The 23,895-nt window shown below is 41.7% G+C and overlaps 1 protein-coding gene across 5 annotated transcripts in view; it reads left to right on the top strand.

Annotated features, from left to right (window-relative positions):
* Window positions 1-6,401: 6,401 nt before the first annotated feature.
* Window positions 6,402-23,895, top strand: part of ttll11 (tubulin tyrosine ligase-like family, member 11) — a 226,157-nt gene continuing 208,663 nt past the window's right edge. For 4 of the 5 annotated variants that reach the window (XM_072566444.1, XM_072566445.1, XM_072566447.1 and 1 more), the window contains exons 1-2: window positions 6,402-6,874; window positions 15,841-15,940. In XM_072566444.1, coding sequence (XP_072422545.1) covers window positions 6,479-6,874; window positions 15,841-15,940 — 496 coding nt within the window. In that variant the 5' untranslated portion in view covers window positions 6,402-6,478. The remainder of the gene's footprint in view (window positions 6,875-15,840; window positions 15,941-23,895) is intronic. The other variant, XM_072566446.1, reaches the window with a different exon arrangement.

Consider the following 23,895-nt stretch of genomic DNA (forward strand, 5'->3'; position numbering starts at 1 on the left):
TTCTCAGCAAATGGAGGCCCTGATGCTTGAGGTAAGTCTTTTAAACGGTTAGACTCACCTTCCCAGAATTCCTTCGCTCTTCCATCTCACTTCTCAGCAATTAAACTCTGGAGAGATGGTTAGGTGTGTCATGGTCAAATGAAAAACCTAACAGAGGTCCTGATTTTTTAAAAAAAATTTATTTTGTTGTGGGGGGGGGCTGACTAAACGAGAACTCAAGGAGAAAGAAAACGTGTGACCTTAAATAAAACTATTATTTCCATTGTGCCAATTAGTCCTAATCAATGCTGAGGCTAATATCATAGAAATCCTAAGTGCAGAAAGAGGCTATTCAGCCCATCAGGTCCTGCACTGACCCTCCGAAAATCATCCCAACTGCCTACTCTATCCCCATAACCCTGCATTTACCATAGCTGATTCACCTAGCCTCCAATCCCAGGACACTAGGGAGCAATTTAGTATGGCCAATCCACCTAACCTGCACATCTTCAGACTCTGGAAGTGAACTGGAGTACCTGGAGAAAATGCAGGCAGACATGGACACAACATGCAAACTCCACACAGTCACACAAGGCTGGAATTGAACCTGCATCTCAGCCACTGTGACGCAGCAGTGACAACCACTAAGCCCTCATGAATGAATGAATGAATATGTTAATACAGAATCATGAAGCTGAAGAAGGGCTCATGCCCGAAATGTCAATTCTCCTGCTCCTTGGATGCTGCCTGACCTGCTGCGCTTTTCCAGCAACATATTTTCAATACAGAATCATAATCAACATCACACAAAAAAGTGATGTAGTCAATGATGTGTTGTGGTTCCCAGAAGATTGACATAATCACACCTTTACATAGATACTGGAACTAACGTCAAGTGTAATTCTCAAATCTAACCACGTCACCTCCTGGATGCTTATTTATATAGTGCACTCTTGTGCAGTATATAAATATACTTATATATACAAGATCCTTTTTATCAAATGCAGTAACATAGCAGTCACTATTGTTGGTGAAAGTTTGCATGGTGCAAAGCTTTGCTGCATTTCCTACCTTGCCACAACGATCATACTTAAAATAACCTTAACTGGGTTGTGCTGCCTTGGGTACCCAACAGTCTTGGAAGTGGCAGATGCACTCCAATAATCCAAAGAAGAATCATAATGGAATCAAATTGTTAACTATGTTTGTCTCTCCACAGATGCCACCAAACTTGTTATGTTTCTCCAACCCATTCAGTTACAACTTCAGATCTCCAGCATTGTGCATTCTGAAAAACAAATACTGCCAAACTGACTATGTTTCCTACCTTGTCGAGTGACTGGGCTTCCGAGCATAACTTTCCTTGGATTTGGAATAAGTTGAAAGGTTCCATATAAATTATTTAGTAGTACCCTCCAAACACTGAAGTTTAAAGGAAAGACATTAAAGCAGTTCTGAAGAGTTACATCAGACTCAATGTTAAGTCAGTTGATCTCAACAGTTGCTGTTGGAGCTGCTCAGTTCCTTTAGCACCTTTCTTTTGTGATATATTGCATACTAAGTGAAATAACTCCACAGAGGCCGATATCCCGTCACCAAGTCACCCTTTACTTCCACCTGACACTGGCATATTGGGCTCATGAAAAGCTGGCCTAGTTGACATGTAACCAAGTTCGCAGTTTACCCGGCTATTCTGAAGAATGGGAGGTAGTTGCTGGTAGAAATGTTTGACCTTATGGGAACTCTGTGCACTGCTCCACTAACTCAGCTATGCCTGCATCAAATCCTGGCCACCAGACTTAATTTCTTGCAAAGATCTTCATTTTAGTCACTCCAGGAGGAGTTCAGCTAGTATCTGGGAACGACCTTTGCTCAAGACAATTACTTTGCTCCCCATAATAAAATTCCATCTTCTCCAGTGATCTGGTCTCACCAGGTCAAGAAAGATTTCACATCTGGATGTGATTGCCCTTTGTTTTCTCCATCACCACCAGCCATTTTAATTTTATCAGAACCAAAAGGGTGTCCAGAAAATTTAAAACCAGAATGGACTCTTCCAGTGGTGGCACCAGCAGTGGTGTATCCGCCAGCAGCAGGTGGCTCAAGGCACCAGCACTTGCTACTTGGCCTTCCTGAAGAAGGGCCCATGCCCGAAACGTCGATTCTCCTGCCCCTTGGATGCTGCCTGACCTGCTGCACTTTTCCAGTAACACATTTTCAGCTCCTGGATGGTGTTTCAACTTGTAATTGTACACACCTAGAATGATAGCCTACTGTTGAATTCAACCTCAAGCTATGGGCAGCAGCATCTGGTCCTCTTTTGAGAAGCCTTAGCAGGGGTTTGCAGTCTGTTACTATTATGCATTTATATTTGTAAAGGTATTGGTGGGACTTTCTCACATCAAGGATGACTGCCACAACCTTCCTTCTCCTATTTGTGGGAATATTTGTGCTCTGTATCAGCCAAAGTACAGGAAGTTTGGCATTCCTCTTCATTGGGCTGTGAGCCAACAGTACCCTGATATAGTATGGGGAGGCATGACACGTGCGCAACAGTGTCTCTTGGGATCATATTGTGCCAACACCTTTGATAGCTGCTTTCCACTTCCCTAAAGGCTACGTCTTGGTTAAGAGACAATTTCCAAGACTGATCCTTTCTCCATAACAGATCTAAAGTGCTAAGACGGAGACCAGGTTACTTATGAACTTTCAGTAATACTTCATTAATTCAAGGAGAGGCCTAAGCTCCAGTGTAGATGTGGGAGCCGAAGCACCTTTGATTGCCCTTCTTGTCTTCCAACGAGTATAACTCAGTTTTGTCGATTCTGCAGCCCAAGTAGGGGACTTGGGATGCATGGAACAGACATCTTTTTCCCAAGGCATATGCTTGACTTTTTTAAAAAAAAAGTCTACAGACAAGTCAAAGTTCTCTAACTTCTCCTTATTAATCTTCCCTGTTCTTAGCATAAGACTGGTTCTACAATCATTACTACAGCCACACTGGTATCAAATCTCATTAGTACTGGGTGACCATTTAACCAGACATTTATTTTTGTTCTGATTTGGTGATTACTGAATAACTTAACTGTTCCAAGCCAGATGTAGGTGGGCTTTCCAGGGAGTGCACTCTCCTTTTTACCAGCCTATCAGTTCTCTTACTCAATTTAGATCCAGTTGGACTCAAATCTGCACATCAGCGGCAACTACAATGCCTTGCCAGCCCAAATCCTGAAGAAAATTGTAACCATTGGTGAAGGCATGGCTTTGTTTTGGAGTTTTGTTGTGGGCTGACCTAGCGTCCCTCTGTTCAGGACATGCCCTGAGTTAGGCTGTCCCATTGCCTTCACTCAAGTGATGATCTCCAAACTCTGCCAGCTTGTCAAGGGGGGGTCCACTTCCATTGGCATACCCTGTAACTCCAGCTTCACACCATATTTTCTAATGACAAAGGCAGTTGTAGTGCCTGTTTCGAAGTCTAGTTGGGCTTCAAATTAGTAGGTGCTTTTGCATCGTTACATCATTAATCCTACATACCAAATGGTCCATCAACATCTCATTAAGGGTTAAACCAAGTCCAATGTTTCTGACAATGGTATTCATGTCATCAAAAATCCTGACAGATTCTCCTTTTGTTCTTGAGTAAAACCTCTGGTATCATAGAATTACAGGAGATTTAGGGCCATAATATGAATTAACTAAATCCATCAACTCTCAAAAGGTTTTAGTATCTAGTGCCTCAGGGAACGTTAGGCTCCAAGTAACTGAAAAAGCATTAGTCCAGAAAGTATCAGGGAAATGACTCATTACTTTTCATCTGTCCCAATATTATTTGCCCAGAAAAAATAAGTCTTTCCATATACTGGGCCTAGTCTTTGATATCAGGATTGAATGAGCCAAACTTCCCAAATAACTGCTTGTTGCCAGAAATGCTTACCCTAATTCAGAGACAATTGTGGCAAGAAAATTTCTTCAGCGGCATACTTTTTTCTCTTGTCACCAATGAAGTAACTCTACAGAGGCTGGTCTCCCATCACCCTTTTATTTACCAAGACAAAGAAAATTACAGCACAGGACCAGGCCCTTTGGCCCTCCATGCCTGTACTGATTCAGATCCTCTATCTAAACCTGTCACCTAATTTCTAAGGGTCTGTACCCCTCTGCTCCCTGCCCATTTGTGTAACTGTCTAGATACATCTTAAATGATGTTATCGTGTCCACCTCTACCACCTCCACTGGCAACATGTTCCAGGCACTCACCACCCTCTGCAGAAGAACTTTCCACACATCTCTCGTAAACATTTCCCCTCTCACTTTGAACTCTGAACTCTTAACCCCTAGTAATTGAGTCACCCACTTTGGGGAAATTAAGTTTCTTGCTATTCTCCTTGTCCATATCTCTCATGATAATATAGACCAAAATCAGGATCCCCTCAACCTCCAATTTTCTAATGAAAATAATCCTAATCTATTCAACCTCTCATCATAGCTAGTGCCCTTCATACCAGGCAACATTTTAGTGAACTTCCTCTGCACCCTCTCCAAAGCATCCACATCCTTTTGGTAATGTGACAACCAGAACTGTATGCAGTATTTCAAATGTGGCCAAACCAAACAACTGTAACATGACCTGCCAACTCTTGTACTTGTGAGAAACAGAACTCACTCACAAATCAGCCTGAGACAAAGCCTAGGAAACCAGAACAATTTATTACAGCCTTGCAAGTACCGGATGCCTCTGCAATCAAGCAAAAATGTGCGCGTAACAAAACATGTAAACTTTCTTTGTTCAGTTTGCAAGTTGCTGAATCAAGCCTCTCTTTTCTCATTGGCCTAATCTCATTTTATCATAAGCCGGTTACTTCACTTGTTTTTTTCTAGTTATTTTCTTATCTGGCCACCCTGCTGTCCTTGTATGTCTGCATTCTTTGTTCCTTGTTTGTTACAGCTTGTTCTTTTATCATACTATAAGCTTTATTGTGAAATGCCCCTGCTGCTTCCTTTGTGGTCAGCTATAACCCTTCATTGTTATTTCCTAGCTTAAAGACCCTCCTATATTAATTAAAGTCTTAGCCTTAAGTATGCTGCAAGAGTCCTGTGACCGTTTGTGTAATGTTCCCCTTCCCCTCCCCCCACAACACCCCCTCACCCATGTGCAAAAATGACATCTCTCACCACCACCTCCACCTGCAGAAACTACATTTCTAATCTCCCACATACTCAATGCCCCTTACATCTGTTAGAAATGGGGTAAAGTGTTGTTTTTGCAGATATAGAAAAAGCATACAGAAAAGGGGTACAGCAAGAGAACTATTAACCCTGCAGGTATTAAGGGACTTTTCAGTGTATAATTGTGGTTAATTAAATAAAGTTCTTTTGGAAAAATTATGCTTTCAGCAAAAAGCTGAGATAACCAAAATGCTTGAGCTATACAAAATGATACAAGTTAATGAAATGTCCGAGGATGGAATGTACCAGCAGAATTGATACAAAATGTTAAACCAGATCTAAATGTACTGTCGACAAAATAAATCTATGTGTCAGCACTTACAGAAAGAAAGGTTGCCAACCTGGGGAAGGGGGAAGTAATAAGGGTGGACCACAGCTGGGCAGTGGTCTGGCACAGTAAGAGAGATTGGGTAATTAGGAGTCTGGAAAGATGACCTCACTCAGCTCAAAGGGTATAACTGTACACTAACCTAAGTTCTAATTTGCTCAATTGCTTTGTGCATTGTAGCCCGTACTTGCAAGTCTGTAATAAATTGTCTTGTTTCCAGATTTGTTGGTCTCGTCTAAAATTTTATTGAGTTTGTTTCTTACACATCTGTACAATACTTGCCACTGGCACAGCTTCCTCAAATCCAGTTCTGAGTGAGCAGACCCTCTGGACTACTGTTTACCTTTGTGGGAATAGAGCACTGTTTTTCTAATCAACCTGTTCAGAGATGTAATTACACACCTCTGGAGCAGGTGGCACTTCAACTTAGGTCACTTGGTCCAAGGGTAGGGACACTACCACTGTGCCCCTGTAATAATCAGTCAGCACAAATGGCAGCGGTGGGATTCAAACCCATACCTCCTTTTGTGGCAGGAACCTAAATCTAGCACCTTAGACCACTCAGCTACACAACCAGATTCTGTCAGCCAGGACTCCTGTTTATCTCTGTCAGCCAGGGCTCCCTGATTCAACCAGGTTTAGAAGCCCCAATCTATTCTGAGGTCCACCTGGCTGACCTGGTTAGAAGCACGACATGAAGATTATTGTGACGTGGGTCTTGAAGATAAAAAGCCTTCGCTGTTCCACATACCGTCACCACACCATCTCCGTCCTTTTTTTTAAAAAAAATAAAAACTCCTTTCTTATCGTTGGCGCTATGAGTTTCTCGGCTTCCGTTGCGCTGTCAACCAAGCCGCGTAAACAATGGGAGCGCGCGCAGGGGATGGGGCGCGAGGCGGGCGGTTGGTGGTTTAAAGGGACACAGTGCGAGGCCGAGCTCGAGCTATGAATCAGCCGGCGGCAGTCGGGGGCGCCGAGGCCGAGGCTGAGCTCGAACCTGAACCCCAGCCCAGCTCAGTGCACCCGGCCGTGGCCAATGAAGACCAAAAGTGGCCCGGCTCTGCATCTGCCCCCGCCTCCGGGGCCAAAGAGAAGACGACCTCAACGGTCCCGCTGCTGCCGCCGCCGCCCCCGGGGTTGCCCCTGGCGGCTCGCAGAGCCTTAGCGTCGCTGAGCGAAGAGGCGGCAAAGCTGCGGCGCTCTCGGAGATCGGAGGAGGGCAAACCGGGCCGTCACGGCCGCTTGAAGAAAACCAAGCGCGTCGTGACTGTAGACACCTCCAAAGCCAAGACTTCAGCCGAGGCGCTAAAGATTTGTATCCAGCAGCTGAAGTGGAAGGAGGTGGGAGCTGATCAGTTACAGTGTGTGTCCAGTGGTCCCTCTCTGTTTTTAAGAGTTTTTGTTTTGGGTTTTTTTTTGGCCTACTTCTAAGCAAACCAAAAGGTGCTAGTATGTTGTTTTGAGTCAGAATGTTTAAACACGAATTCCAGGCCATCTTATACAATTGGCAGTCACCAAGCTATCACCATTTAAATAATACTCTGTCAGTCATTGTGCATTTCCTACAGAAGTTGATGATTTCACACTTACCCACATTGTACTGCATTGGCCAGGTATTTACCCATTCACTCAACTTAGCTAAATCACATTGAATCGTCCACACCCAAGCATCATTTAGCTCCAAGGATAGTGCTGGATTATTGTCAACAGGAAATTTTACTATTTCCCCATCCCATTTTTGAGGGCATGTGCGACTAAAATTTCACTTAATGGACAAACAAGGTGGGAAAATGTGCTTGTGTGTCATCTCTTTGAAACAGCTACTAGTTAGTCCCGTTCCCCTTCTCTTTGTCTGTTGTCCTGAAGATTTCTTAAAAGTTGTAATTCTATATTGCAGTGGTACTATTTACATGTACCAAGTACTTTATTCCCTTGTCCAAAAGCAAAGTATTGCAGAGGCTAGAAGTCTACAATGAAAAGAAATTCTGAGGAATACTTGGCAGCATCAGCGATATGATAAGAGAATGAACTGTAATATTTCCAAGTTTGTTGAAACATAAAGCCATGATAGACTGAGTAGTGAGGAGGATGTGGATGCTTCAACGTGATTTAGCTAAGTTGAGTGAATGGGTAACTACCTAGCCAATGCAGTACAATGTGGTTAAGTGTGAAATGATCAACTTCTGTAGGAAATGCACAATGACTGACAGTATTATTTAAATGGTGATAGCTTGGTGACTGTCAATTGTATAAGATGACCTAGAGTTCTTGTACTCCCGCCACTCGAAGTCTGCTTGCAGATGCAGCAAGCAGTTAGGAAAGTAAGTGGTATGTTAATTTTTGTTGCAAGGGAATTTGACTACAGAAGCAAGGGTGTCTTACTGCAGCTATACAGGACTGTGGTGAGACCACATCTGATGTATTGCATGCAGTTTTGATCTCCTTGTCTTTTTAAGAAGATAAACAGATTTGCCCGAGAGTGATCCCTGGAATGGCAGAGTTGTTGTTTTGAGGAGGGCTTGAGTTGAGTGTTCCTATATTCATGGAGTTCAGAAAAATGAGAAGGGATTGCATTGAAATATATACAGTTGGAGCAAAGACCCAGACTAAAGACCAAAGACCAACGGCCAAAATATTTAATAAATGGAGTATACTGGGGTGGGGGTGGGGGAAGAGAATGTAAGGTTGTCCACTTTGGTAGGAAACAGAAATGCAGGATATTTAGATACAAACTAAAGAATCGCTGAGCTGGAAGGTTCATTTTTAGACGTTTAGTCACCATACTAGGTAACATCTTCAGTGAGCCTCCGGACAAAGCACTGCTGATGATTCCTGCTTTCTGTTGGGGTTTCTTTGGGTTGGTGATGTCATTTCCTGTTTTTTTTCTCAGGGGGTGATAAATCGGGTCCAAGTCAATGTATTTGTTGGTAGAGTTCTAGTTGGAATTCCATGTGTCTCGGAATTCTCATGCGTGTCTCTGTTTGGCTTGTCCTAGGATGGGTGTGTTGTCCCAGTCGAAGTAGCATCCTTCCACATCTGTATGTAATGATACTAGTGAGAGACGGTCATGTCGTTTTGTGGCTAGTTGATGTTCATGTATCCTGGACACATTGACTTGGACCCGATTTACCACCCCCTGAGAAAAAGAACAGGAAATGAAATCACCAACCCAAAGATAAAAATAGAAAGCAGGAATCATCAGCAGTGCTTCATCCAGAGGCTCACTGAAGATGTTACCTAGTATGGTGATGAAATGTCTGAAAATGAACCTTCCAGCTCAGTGAGCAAACCTACATCCAGAACCTCAACCTGAGCTACAATTCTTCTCAAAACTCACTAAGACTAAAGAATGCTGCAATACAGAATCATGACTAAACTGATTGTGGTCTTGCTTCCACTTTCCTGACTTTTGATTCCTAGCGATTAGGTACGACATAATTATGAAGGCATAATTATGTCAGATCATAAAATAGGGATAGCTCATTAAACTTGTACAGCATATTGGTGAGACAGCTCTTGCAGTTTTGTCACCTTATTAAAGGACAGGCTTGTACGAGAAGCAACTCCGTGAAGGTTCTTGTGTTAATTTCTGGGTTGAGGGTTTTGTCTTGTGAGGCAATGCTGTGCAGGTTTGGATTATACACATTGGAGTTAAGAATGAAATGTGAACTTATTCAAACATTAATTCTGAGAGGGCCTGATGGGCTAGTTGTTGAGATATTTTCTCTGTCATGGGGAATCAAGAATCAGTGGCCTCAGTTTCAAAAGAGTGCATCTGGGAAAATTAACAAACAGTGAAATTCACAACTGATCTTGGAGGAACTGTTTGGGCGCAGTTCACAGCACAGAATCGGATAAGTATATTGTTTTAAGTGTGGTCTACAGAAAGTCTGCAGTAGTTAGTAGAGTGGGTTCTTTCTTGATTATATGTTTTTTGAGATATGTCTCTTGATGAAACTTGAAATATAAGCCATAACTAATAGTTTAACCTGGGGCAGTGATTTGTGGGCATGGTTAGGAACATGGGACTGGGATATCATAGCAATTACAGAAACATGGCTCAGGGATGGGCAAGACTGGCAGCTTAATGTTCGAGGATACAAATGCTACAGGAAGGATAGAAAGGCGGCAAGAGAGGAGGAAGAGTGGTGTTTTTGATAAGGGAAAGCATTACAGCTGTGGTGAGGGAGGATAATCCTGGAAATAAATCCAGGGATGTTGTTTGGGTGGAACTGAGAAATAAGAAAGGGATGATAACCTTATTAGGATTGTATTATAGACCCCCTAATAGTCCGGGGGAAATTGAGAAACAGACTTGTAAGGAGATGTTAGCTATCTGTAAGAATAATAGGGTAGTGGATTGTAACTTTCCAAACATAGACTGAAACTGCCATAGTGTTAAGGGGTTAGATGGAGAGGAATTTGTTAAATGTGTACAAGAAAGTTTTCTGATTCAGTATGTGGATGTACCTACTACAGAGGGTGCAAAACTTGATCTACTCTGATCAAATAAGGCAAGGCAGGTGACTGAGATGTCAGTAGGGGAGCACTTTAGAGCCAGCAACCACAATTCTATTAGATTTAAAATAGTGCTGGAAAAGGATAGACCAGATCTAAAAGTTGAAGTTCTAAATTGGAGAAAAGCCAATTTTGACGATTAGGCAAGAACTTTCAAACGCTGATTGGGTGCAGATGTTCACAGGTAAAGGGACGAATGTAAAATGGGAAGCCTTCAGAAATCTGATAACGAGGACCCAAAGAAAGTATATTCCTGTTAGGGTGAAAGGAAAGGCTGGTAGGTATAGGGAATGCTGGATGACGAAAGAAATTGAGGGTTTGGTTAAGAAAAAGAAGGAAGCATATGTAAGGTAATAAACAGGATAGATTCAGTGAATCCTTAGAGTATAAAGACAGCAGGAGTATATTTAAGAGGGAAATCAGGAGGGCAAAAAAGGGACATGAGATAGCTTTGGCAAATATAATTAAGGAGAATCCAAAGGGATTTTACAAATACATTAAGGACAAAAGGGCAACTAAGGAGAGAATAGGGCCCCTCAAAGATCAACAAGGCGGCCTTTGTGTGGAGACACACAAAATGGGGGAGATACTCAATTAATATTTTGCATCAGTATTTACTGTGGAAAAGGATATGGAAGATATAGACTGTAGGGAAATAGATGGTGACATCTTGCAAAATGTCCATATTACAGAGGAGGAAGTGCTGGATGTCTTGAAACGCATAAAGGTGGACAAATCCCGAGGACCTGATCAGGTGTACCCTAGAACTCTGTGGGAATAGAGAGAAGTAATTGCTGGGCCTCGCTGCGATATTTGTATCATTGATAGTCACAGGTGAGGTGCTGGAAGACTGGAGGTTGGCAAACGTGGTGCCACTGTTTAAGAAGGGTGGTGAGGACAAGCCAAGGAACTATAGACCAGCAAGCATGACCTCAGTGGTAGGCAAGTTGTTGGAGGGAATCCTGAGGGACAGGATATACATGTATTTGGAAAGGCAAGGACTGATTAGGGATAGTCAACATGGCTTTGTGTGTGAGAAATCATGTCTCATAAACTTGATTGAGTTTTTTGAAAAAATAACAAAGATTGATGAGGGCAGAGCAGTAGATGTGATCTGTATGGACTTCAGTAAGGCGTTTGACAAGGTTTTACTCGGGAGACTGGTTAGCAAGGTTAGATCTCACGGAATACTGTGGGCGGCACGGTGGCACAGTGGTTAGCACTGCTGCCTCACAGCGCCAGAGACCCGGGTTCAATTCCCGCCTCAGGCGACTCTCTGTGTGGAGTTTGCACATTCTCCCCGTGTCTGCGTGGGTTTCCTCCGGGTGCTCCGGTTTCCTCCCACAGTCCAAAGATGTGCAGGTCAGGTGAATTGGCCATGCTAAATTGCCCGTAGTGTTAGGTAAGGGGTAGATGTAGATGTAGATGTAGGGGTATGGGTGGGTTGCGCTTCGGCGGGGCGGTGTGGACTTGTTGGGCCGAAGGGCCTGTTTCCACACTGTAAGTAATCTAATCTAAACTACCCATTTGGATACAGAACTGGCTCAAAGGTAGAATACAGAGGGTGGTGGTGGAGGGTTGTTTTTCCGACTGGAGGCCTGTGACCAGTGGAGTGCCACAAGGATTGATGCTGGTTCCTCTACTTTTTGTCATTTACATAAATGATTTGGATGCGAGCATAAGAGATATAGTTAGTAAGTTTGCAGATGACCCCAAAATTGGAGGTGTAGTGGACAGCGAAGAAGGTTACCTCAGATTACAACAGGGTCTTGACCAGATTGGCCAATGGGCTGAGAAGTGGCAGATGGAGCTTAATTCGGATAAATGCGAGGTGCTGCATTTTGGGAAAGCAAATCTTTGCAGGACTTATGCATTTAATGGTAAGGTCTTAGGGAGTGTTGCTGAACAAAGAGACCTTGGAGTGCAGGTTCATAGCTCCATGAAAGTGGAGTCACGGGTCGATAGGATAGTGAAGAAGGTGTTTGGTATGCTTTCTTTTATTGGTCAGAGTATTGAGTACAGGAGTTGGGAAATCATGTTGCGGCTGTACAGGATATTGGTTAGGCTAGTTGTTGGAATATTGCATGCAATTCTGGTCTCCTTCCTATTGGAAAGATGTTGTGAAACTTGAAAGGGGTCAGAAAAGTTTGTAGGGATGTTGCCAGAATTGGAGGATTTGAGCTATGGGGAGTGGCTGAACAGGCTGTGGCTTTTTTTCCCTGGAGCATCGGATGCTGACGGGTGACCTAATAGAGGTTTACAAATTGTGAGGGGCATGGATAGGATAAATAGACATAGTCTTTTCCCTGCGGTCAGGGAATCCAGAATTAGAGTGCATAGGTTTAGGGTGAGAGGGGAAAGATATAAAAGAGACCTAAGGGGCAACGCTTTCATGTAGAGGGTGGTATGTGTATGGAATGAGCTGCCAGAGGACATGGTGGAGACTGATACAATTGCATCATTTAAGAGGCATCTGGATGGGTATATGAATAGGAAGGTTTTGCAAGAATATGGGTGCTGGCAGGTTGGACTAGATTGGGTTGGGATATCTGGTCGGCATGGACGAGCTGGTCCAAAGGGTCTGTCTCCATGCTGTACATCTCTATGATGCTAAGAAATCTCCCATTAAAACAGAAGAAGAAGAATGTCTTCCAAAGGATTGTCATTTACAGAGAGCAATGCAAGTTGGATCATTTGAATCCATTAAGATTAAATTTTACAGATTTTTAATGAATAAAGAAGTCAGGAATCAACTCAGGAAGGTGGAAACAAGGCCGCAGTCAGTTCAGCCATGATCTTATTGGAGCAGCCTTACAAGGAGAGGTGTATGGCCTACTTCTGCTCCTATTTTTATGTTCTTATGAACTCTAGTCCTTGTGGTATTCTCATCTGGAGAAGCCACGAGTGTAGCAGCAGATCCTGCATGTTGCTTAGGATATATTGTCAATGGACAAGAGGTGCAATGTTTTTGAACTTTAAATGTGAAGATTTGTCTGTCGTCTTCCAGGTGGATTTAATGGATTCCAATTCTCCTGATATCTTGGCCATGATTTATCCACAAATAACTTGCTGTGTGCACATTGTGTCTCTTTGCTTTATCTGAATCTGCAGCTGCATCAATTTTTTTGTTGTTGCACAATACCGCACTCCAAAGTTGCCATTCTGAAATGTTAAAGGGTTAATTTGTTCTGCAGATACGTAAGAAATTAGATGTCCCGGAGGTGGTGTGTTTTTCTGTTTGTCTGGCAGGCAGGATGTGACCACTTAATCAAACTCTATTTCTGCTACTGTTTTAGGAAATAACCTAATCACTCACTATTTTTGGGTGGCATGTGACTCTGGGGGAGTAGCAGGGAGTTGTCTTGTGTGCATGACTGACTGTGATGTAAAACCCTGTACAAAGGGAGGACTGTTCTCTTGTTCTGGGAGCCTTGCTTGATTTGCTCCACAAGCATCATGAAGTGTGTTGTGATCCTCCAAAGGCTGGTACTTAAATAAAAACAGAATTTGACGTATTGCAGTTGCATCAAGCAGGTAAAGATCTCAAGAAGGGAACCTAACAATTCAAAATATAGCAATCAAATGAGGTTTATTTCTTCAATGTTTATTTTGAGCAAATGGCCACTGAGTTTTTTTGTTGCCACTTATTGAAATCCTGTGTTCACCGGTACATAATTGTTATGTTAAAGTACAAGCCAGGAGAGAATGTGAGAAGTCTTTGGCAGGTAGGATCAAGGAAGATCTTAAAGCTTTTGATAGGTATATCAGGATTAAAAGAAGGACTGACTAAAGTAAATTAGGTCCAACCAAAGATAGTGGGAAGCTGTGCATGGAGTCAAGAGATAGGGGAAGTGCTAAATGAATATTTTTCGTCATTGTTCACACAGGAAAAAGACAATGTTGTCCAGGAGAATACGGAGGTACTGGCTATTAGTCTAGATGGGATTAAGGTTCACAAGGAGGTGTTAGCAATTCTAGGAACTGTGAAAATAGATAAATTCTCTGAGCCAGATGGGATTCATCCTAGGATTCTCTGGGAAGCCAGGAGGGAGATCTTTATTGTCTATAGGAACAGTGCCAGATGACTGGAGGATAGTAACTGTTGTGCCCTTGCTCAAAAAGGGGAGTAGAGACAACCTGGTAATTATAGACCAGTGAGCCTTACTTCAGTTGTGGGTAGAGTGTTGGAAAAGATTATAAGGAATAGGATTATAAGGGATAGGAATAAGTTGATTTGGGATAGTCAACACAGTTTTCTGAAGGGTAGGTCATGCCTTACAAACCTTTTGAGTTCTTTTGAGATGGTGACCAAACAGGTGGATGAGGGTAAAGCAGTTGATGTGGTGTATATGGATTTCATTAAGGCGTTTGATAAGGTTCCCCATGGTAGGCTATTGTACAAAAATAAGGCAGTTTGGATCAGAAATTGGCTAGCTGAAAGAAGACAGGTGGTGGTTGATGGGAAATGTTCATCCTGGGGTTCAATTACTATACCGCAAGGATCTGTTTTGGGGCCACTGATATTGGTCATTTATAAAAATGATTGATTATAGATGAGGGTGTAGAAAGATGGATTAGTAAATTTGTGGATGATACTAAGGTGGGTGGAGTTGTGGATAGTGCTGAAGGATGTTGCAGGTTACAGAGGGACATAGATAAGCTGCAGAGCTGGGCTGAGAGGTGGCAAATGGAGTTTAATGTAGAAAAGTATGAGGTGATTGACTTTGACTTTGGAAGGAGTAACGGGAATAGAGTACCAACCTAATGACAAGATTCTTGGTAGTGTCGATGGGCAGAGAGATATCGGTGTCCAGGTACGTAGATCCCTAAAAGTGGAACGCCCCTACAGTGGTGCAACAGTAGCAGACTCTCCAACTTTAAGGGCATTTAACTGGTCATTCCATAAACATATGGATAAAAATGGAATAGTGTAGGATAGATGGGCGTCAGATTGTTGCACTGACCTGTAGAACCATTGGAGGGCCAAAGGGCCTGTGCTGCACTATTATGTTCTATGCAAACTGGTTATTTATACATATTGCAATTCCTGTAGTTTGATGGACAACCTGATCAACCCTACTGGCAACTTTGTATATAAGGCCCTGGCCAACTGCTAACTGTGTAAATCTGATTAAATTTTATACAGCTAGTTTTTTGTATAATGCGATGGTTGTGTTCTTGCGCAACCTACATAGAACATGCTTTAGAAACAGCCCTTAGTGTTGGCAATTGTAACTGCATTACAGCCAACACACACTTTAAAAGTTTGCACTTTAAAAAGTGTCCCCAGTTCGTCAATCGCGTTAAGGAAACATGCATAACAGGACTTTTGGAGATCGCTGCCATTGTCTAGCATGCTAGAATTTACTGGTGTGTATATACAGTTTGGATCTTATCCTTTTATAGACTCAAGGAATTTGTTCATATATCGTGCCTTTTTTAACCGAGGAAAGTGTCATGGAAACATTCAATTGTTGTTGTATTCCTCTTAGACTGATTTTGTCAGTGTGCTGCTACCTCACAGGTATGAGGTGTTTTCAGCTAAATAAGATAATCAATTAACCATTTCTGCTGCATCTCCATGCCAATCATGGTTAAGCAAACTGCACCCTTTTCTCATACTATATAAATTGCTGTTCCCTTTTCAAGTTTTAGTTTTGTGTGTCAGTTTTGATAGGTGCAAGATGAAAAGTTTCATCTTTGTCTTTTAGCAGTGTTTATGTTCTGAGCTGTCAAGTAACTATTTCCCATAAATGTTTAAAACTCCACTATTGTACTTTGTGTTCCAGTTTCCAACAGGGCGTCGCCATCTTTGTGATATCTATTGGCATGGATCATCTTTTCATGATGGTGAAGTTAGCAGCTCAGGTCAAGTCAACAAATATCCAGGTATATCTCCAGTAATGTTCTCTGCCTGAATCAAATGTACTGCTAGTCTATCTTCGGATTTTGATTCTAGTTAATATTTACGCTTGACTAATAATTATTTTGTGGTCTAATTTTGTAACCTATGCTTCGGGGATAAAAATTTTGAAGAATAGTTGAAAGAAAGCAATTTTCTATTTACTGATGGAGTTCTATGTTTAGATGAAAATCAGTGGAATGCCAAAGTAATTGTAAGTAATAAAAAATTGAATTAGTTCGTTCTTAAAGCATCACATTTTTTAAATGTCATCTCTTTAGTAGCTTCAAATCCTTTTTTTTAAGGAGTTTACAATCATTTATAATGATTGTAAATGTGCCCCAGTTAAGATAACATTCATATCACAAATACTTTTTCTGGTATGCATTAACTTTCTGTGTGTTTGAAATAAGCTTTTTTTGGCTTTTTCCTTCTCTTCTATTTAATGTATTCAGAAGGCAACAGAAGGTTGCTTCATTATATGTATTATATTACCACCAAGTTACAAGGGATTATTTGATCCCTTTTCTTGCCTCACTCCACTGGTGACCATAAAGTTTGTGATGGTACTGCAATTAAATATATAATAGACTGTGTGTGTTTGTATATATCTTCAGTATCAGAAACAAATCAGCTCGATTCCTTAAGTAACAAAGAACTAGTTTATTATGAACAAAACATGTATGTAAAGATTATTAACATTAAGAAGTAAACTGTGCAAATATATGCAACTACCCTTTTTGAAAAGTAACGTACACCAATTCTGGGGAAAAACATAACTCTGCAGGCTGTTATCTTGGCTAAATAAAAGTTAATTTCAGAAAAAAAATCACATTGCCCAAATGTTGGTATGCAGTTAGTCACTTTGCACACTGAGGTTATAGTTGGCTGAATTCATTTTTCTGGAGGCAATGGTGTTGATTTCAAATTCTCCTTTACGAATCCTCCACTTGAATTGATGAGGTTTTCCAGTGGACTTACAACTCTGCAACATTGAGAAAGTTTTCAGAAAAATGAAGGAGCACAAAGGCTGTTGTAGGCAAGTTATGTGTTGAGATTGGTTCAAATGCAAAATTGATTTTACACCCACAAACTGGATTATGCAGACTTGGGCGTCTCCGTCAAAGCAGTTTGTTTTTTGCAAATGCAACAGTGCTACAGCTGTAGTAGAAAGTGAGGACTGCAGATGCTTGAAATCAGAGTCAAAGAGTGTTGTGCTGGAAAAGCATAGCCGGTCAGTCAGTATCCAAGGAGCAGGAGAGTTGACGCTTCAAGCATAAGCTCTTCAGGAATGAGAAGGTGGCCCAAGGGGGCTGAGAGATAAATGGGACGGGGGGTAGGGCTGGGAGGAGCGGAAGGTAGGTGAAGGTGATGGGTCAGAGAGAACGGTGGAGTGGACAGGTGGGACAGCTCAAGAGGGTGATCCTGAGTTGGAAGGTTGGATCTAGGATAAATTTGGGGCAGGGAATAAGGAAACTGGTGAAATCCACATTGATCCCTCGTTGTTGGAGGTTCCCAAGCAGGAAGATGAGGTATTCTTCCTCCAGGTGTCAGGTGGCTAGAGTTTGGTGGAGGAGGCCCAGGACTTGCATGTCCTTAGTGGTGTGGGAAGGGGTGTTGAAGTGTTCAGCCAAAGGGCAATGGGGTTGTTTAGTGTATGTGTCCCAGAGATGTTCTCAGAAATGTTCCGCAAGTTGATATCCTGTCTTCCCAATGTTGAGGAGAACACTTTTGTCCACTGTGTCTGTTGCTCTCAAAGTGTGTGGAAGTACAAGTAAACCTATCGAGTGTGGAAGGATCCTTTGGAGCCTTGGATGGTTGTGGGGGATGGAGGAAAGATGTGGGTGCAGGTTTTTCATTTCTTGTGGTGGCAGGGGAAAGTGCCGGGAGTGGAATGCAGATAGGTTTGGGGAGGAAATACCTCCCTGGTGGTGAGGTCTGTTGTAGATGGTGGAAGTGGCAGAGGAGGTACGGGATATCCAAATTCATAGACTGGAAACCCCACACTACCCAGTTCTCCCTCCTACCCAAAGTCACGTACCTGACTGCCCCAGTCGACTCATTGTCTCAGCCTGCTCCTGTCCTACTGACTTTATCTCTGCATATCTTCCTGTTCTGTTCCCCCTTTTGTTCATGATTTCCCCACATACATTCGGGACACCACCCACACCCTCCATCCCCTCCGTGACGTTTGTTGCTCCGGCCCCCGACGCCTCATCTTCACCATGGACATCCAGTCCCTGTACATATCCATCGGCCTTGACGAAAGCCTCCAAGCCCTCTATTTCTTCCTCTCTCGACCCAACCGTACCCTTCCACTAACACATTAATTCGATTGGCTAAACTGGTCCTCAACCTCAAATCCTTCAAATCCTCCCACTTCGTCCAGACCAAAGAGGTAGCCAGAATTTATGCCTGCCTCTTCGGCTATGTGGAACAGTCAGTCTTCCACAGCTATTCCGGCACCATTCCCTTCACTACACTGATGACTGACTGTATGTTCACCACCTTGTGCTCCTACGAGTAGGTTGAATAGTTCATCAACTTCACGAACACCTTCCACCCCAATTTCACCTGGATGATCTTGGCTACCTCCCTCCCCTTCCTGGACCTCTCCAACTCCATTTCTGGTGACCGACTCAACATTGATATCTACTTCCAACCTACCAACACCCACAGCTACCTGGACTATACCTCTTCCCACCCTGCCTTAAACTAGATAAAGCAATGTTCCCCTTTGTATATTTATAACCAATTTCACTGCAGAACTACAGTCCTTTTGTCAAACCATTTACAGTTGCTGACTAGCTCTGAATGAATTCCCATATCCCCACTTTGTTAAATAGTGTCTTTCATTGACAATGACCACATGCCTTCCTCAATTTTGACTGTTTCAAATATCCACTACCAACAGTAAAACCTATTTTGCTTCTTCCTCCATCCTTGCCAGGACTAATCTCCCAGAAATCTTCAACTAGAGACGATATCCCTCACACATTTGCCTGTGATAATCCAAAACGTCAGGTAGACTTCCTCTTGACTGACCGCACAGAAATACTGTCTGTCTGAGATTCTTTGATTTGTAGTGAAGTGTAACCTGATCTCAAAAATGGCTTCCTCTTCCCATGACAACTTGACAATATGAAAGTTGTAAATAGTGCACATGCACTGGTGTGAGCAAATGCAGCCAAACTTTTATCTAAATAGAAATGTTAATAAGCTATTTTTGACCTAAACTTCCTTTTTATCTTGGACATATAGGTAGTTCTTCTATAATGCGATGGTTGCATTCTTTTGCAACTTGCATTATCGAAAAATCGTGCTTTAGAAAGAGCACTTAATGTTGGCAGTGCAATTAGTTTGCAGCCAACACGTGGCTTAAAAGTTTGTGAGAAGATTTGTAGCTCGGGTGCTCGTTGTTGTGGTTCTGTTCGCCGAGCTGGGAATTTGTGTTGCAGACGTTTCATCCCCTGTCCAGGTGACATCCTCAGTGCTTGGGAGCAATATACTGACCACTGCAACAGACAGCTGGAACTGACAACCGGAAACGGCAGATTCAAACCAGTATAAATGCCGGAGGAAACATCACTGAAGCGCTTCACAGGAGGCTCCCAAGCACTGAGGATGTAACTGTCTGCAACACAAATTCCCAGCTCGGCAAACAGAACCACAACACGGTTTAAAAGTTTGCACTTTAGAAATAGTGTTCCCAATTCATCAATCGTGTTATCACAAAATCACATTAAAGAAATGACCATTTATAGCAGAAAGATTGGTATATGGACTTTGCGATTGCTGCCACTGTCTCCATGTGGAAATAGTTTGCACCTTCTTCTGTTCAACTCGAACAATCAAGATGCCTATTCTCAAGGAGATAGAACAAATCACTTCACCCTAAATATACAGCTCCCTTCTGAAAATATAATAATCATATGAACTTCATTTCATAAACTTTATAATCATAAAGTTGTTGATTATATGAGAGAGTGAAACAGGTCATCCAGGGATTTGATTATGACCTGGATTCCAATCTCATTGATTAAGAAGATGCATACAGCACAAAAACGTAGAAACCTATATTTAAAATGTTACATGGTGCACAAAGAAAGAAGGAAAGAGAAATAAAATTGAGGTATTAAAAAGAATTTAACACAATGAACTTTTGGAAATCTTCAACTGAAATAAATGAAATGCTGCACATTTATAAGAGTTAACGTTACATTGCCAATAGTTCAATTGATAAAAATGGAACCAGTAATTCAATGCAGTGTTTCTTTTCTAACTCCATATCTCAGCACAATCCAAGGATCTGTGCAAGGCTGCCTTCCATTTTGTGCTGATTATCATCCAAAAATTCCGTGTGTACATTTGTGCCACTATATTCTCTTTCCACCAACTCTCTTAATTCATCCACTGCCTCTGTTTAGTGACATTGCTTGTCAATATCCTGTAATGAATGAGCATAAATTTACTTCAGTAAAATAATGGGAACCTGAAACCATTATTTTTGAACCCAACCATAAATTTATTCCTTGGCCCTGTTTCCTTGGCAGTTGTCTGAAGCTGAACAAACCTATTTGCAACATTGCTGTATACCTGTTTCATGTCACATAATGGCACACTACTCAATTCTGACACTGTCTCAGCCCATCCATGTCTTGATTGCTTCAGCTTGATGATACAATGAATGTCTTTTGCTTCCCAGTGTGAACTCTACAGAAATTTGTGCTCCTACAAATTTTTCTACCCATGTCTCCACTCATGGAAAGACTCATTTACCCCTTAGCCCCGTATTTGTTTATCAACACCATTCAGTAGTGCCCTAGTTTCGAACATTTTCTTTGTTTTTAAGTTACTCCATGGCCCCGCTGTAACACTAATTTTTCTCTAATCCTACAAGCCTTTACAATGGTTGCACTTCTCTAATTCTGGCATCTTATACAAATCTGATTTTAATCACCATTCTGCTGGTGAGCATGCTTTAAACTGTTTTGGACTTAAGCTGTGGATGTCCCTGTCTAAACCTTCCACCCCTCTTTCCTCGTCTCTCAGGGTACTCCTTTGAAACCTGACTCTTTTTTTTTTGGTTTTGTCTGTCACAATGTGACATGTAGTCAGTGTCAAGTTTTATTTAAATTGGTATCACATTCTAATAAGTTGCAGTGTTTTCTTTTAAATGTGGTCTTAGGTTTCCTTTATCCAACATTTTAATTTTAGTGCACCCCTCTTCTCTACCCCTGATTTACTGTTAACCATCTTCCTCTTACTTCGATACTCCAACATTGACATCATTCTGGCACTGGGAGTGGGGTGAGAAGGGTAGGGTGAGGGTTGGACCAGAGCTTTCATGAAAGGGTGATATTGGGTGTGTGGGCTTGGTCCTCTGTTTTTCATTTCTCTTAATTTTGCTTTAGTAGTAGCCCCCAAACTTTTTTGTCAGTGCATTAACATGAGGTGGGTAGTAACATTCAAGTTGAACTGAACTCTTTCATCTTGCAGGCTTTCTTTTAGGAAAACCATTTTTAGAATACAATTACACCTGCAGCGGTTGTTGCTGTAGGGAATTCAGTTCTGATGAATAGTCACTGGACTCAAAGTTTTTAATCTCAACAGATGCTGCTAAACCTGATGTGTTTCTCCTGTACTCTGTTTTTGTTTCCAATTTAATTAAGTCTAACTTATGAATTAAATGTTGGACTTCTTTCTGAGAATGCAGCATGCAGTTCCAGAATAGCAAAGTTAACAGACTTGTTGTCTTCAAAGTTTGGTGTGTGCTGTCTTTGGAACGTTTTTCATGAGGGTTAAGGATTATGGGAAAATGCAGGAACGTGCATCTGAGGAATGTCAGATCAGTCATGATTCTATTGACTAATGGAGCAACCTTGTGGGGCCAAATGGCCCACTCCTGTTCTTATTTCTTTTGTCTTATATGCTGTTTTTCTACATTTTAACCGAGCTTTAATTAGATAAACTACATTGATAATATAGCTATAATAACAGTACATGGGAGCTTCTATAAGTTATAATGGGCTAATATGAGAACATGAACTACATCCTGTATCCATTTTCGCTTTGAACAGACTTCCTCATGTAGCCTTCAATGTTTCATTGGTGATTTTTTAAAAAATCACTCATTGTAATGGTGACCTTTTGCTAATCTAACTTCTATCAATTTTGGCTCTTCTGTTGCAGCTGTTTTCCAAAACATTGCAGAAGAGATGCACAACCTAAGAGCACAGGTTTGGAATGAGACCATTCTGTATGAAACCCAATCTCCCTGTAAGAACAAGGAGCAAGAGCCTGCTCCACTATTTGATACAATCATGGCTGATCTCATCTCAATCTCTTAACACCACTTTCCTGCACACACTCCATAAATATTCAACCTGTTATTCATTAAAAATCTACCTATTTCCTATCACCACCTCAAATTTACTCAATGTCCCAGTATCTGCCACACTCTGATAGTGAATTCCACAGATTCACAGATTCTTTGAGAGAAGTGATTTCTTCTCATCTGTTTTAAATCTGCTATCTATGACCTCTCATTCTAGATTGCCCCACATGAGGAAACATTCTTTCTATCTCCACATTGCCAAGCCTGTTTAGCTTCTTATCTACCTCAATTAGTTACCTCTCATTTTTCAAAACTCCAGGAGTATAGGCCTAAACTGTTCAATCTTTCTCTTCAGATAAATTCCTCATCTCTGGAATCAACGTAGTTAACCTCATCTGAACAGCCTCCAACACATCTGAATCCTCCCAGAAGTCAGGGGACCAAAGCCAAATATAATTTGTTTACGGAGGCCATTCTTCTGAGGCAGGGAACTAGGCACACCTAAACCTTTCAGAAGATAAAATTAAACTTTCTGCTGAACTAAAAGCAATTGGTAAATGTCTGACATCAGTTGCCTGCTGTGGTATGATCTGTGACTTGTACCATGTGAAAAAAGCCATTGTGTGCTCAGATTTTTCCCATCACAAACCTGCTTCAAACATTACTCGATACGTGATTTAAATTGCTCTAGTTTATTTTTGCTGTAGTTGGACAGTCAGTCAGAACCTATGGATTGATGTAAACGGTAAGTTACTTTATTTGCATCATTGAACAATCATGATCAATACAGTACAGTTATGCCTTAACGTTTTGAACAGAAGTTGATTATTAAAACAGCTGGTGCAAATCATAACTTTGACATTTTAAATTGTGGGCATTCCTGAGTTTTGAGCAAACTCTTAATTAAATATGGCCATCACAGCCATCCGGAGAATTCACATGTTCCTTTCTTTAGGATGGACCATCAACAAAAGAGCTAGAACATTCCAGCCAGCCTGTCTTTCTATTTCACATTAAAACCCAGTATGTGTTAGACAAATGAGTGGAGTCCATTTATAATATGATGGTCCCTCATCCAAACTGGACTGGATGAATATTATGGAGTCCAATGAGAACATAGGATGTGTAATCAGCATACCAACCCTTCTTTTTTAAAACAAAGCAATTTTTGGAGTTGTACAAGCCACTTGGTGAGGAAAGGGCTGAATGCTCTTGAAAATAATCTCCATCAGAATGCCATTGAACTGGTTGCAAGTCATCTAAACAGCAATATCCTGAAAGTGGGGGAAGCATTCCGTTTTTTCTGTTGCAATTTCAAGTTCACCTGAGCGAACCTCCTGGAAACTCACCAACAAGAAACTTCACAGCTTTTCAAGAATCCTGTGCTTTGCAACAACTTCACTTCAACTAAAGCCTCAACTTATCAAAGAAAGTAAGCCACAAAAAGAAACTCGGGTGATTTTAAATTGTAAATAATCGTAGAGATATACAGCATGGAAACAGACCGTTCGGTCCAACCCATCCATGCCGACCAGATATCCCAATCCAATCTAAACCAACCTGCCAGCACCCGGCCCATATCCCTCCAAACCCTTCTTATTCATA

Source organism: Chiloscyllium punctatum, chromosome 49 (genome assembly GCF_047496795.1).
Source record: "Chiloscyllium punctatum isolate Juve2018m chromosome 49, sChiPun1.3, whole genome shotgun sequence".
Classification (NCBI taxonomy): Eukaryota; Metazoa; Chordata; class Chondrichthyes; order Orectolobiformes; family Hemiscylliidae; genus Chiloscyllium; species Chiloscyllium punctatum.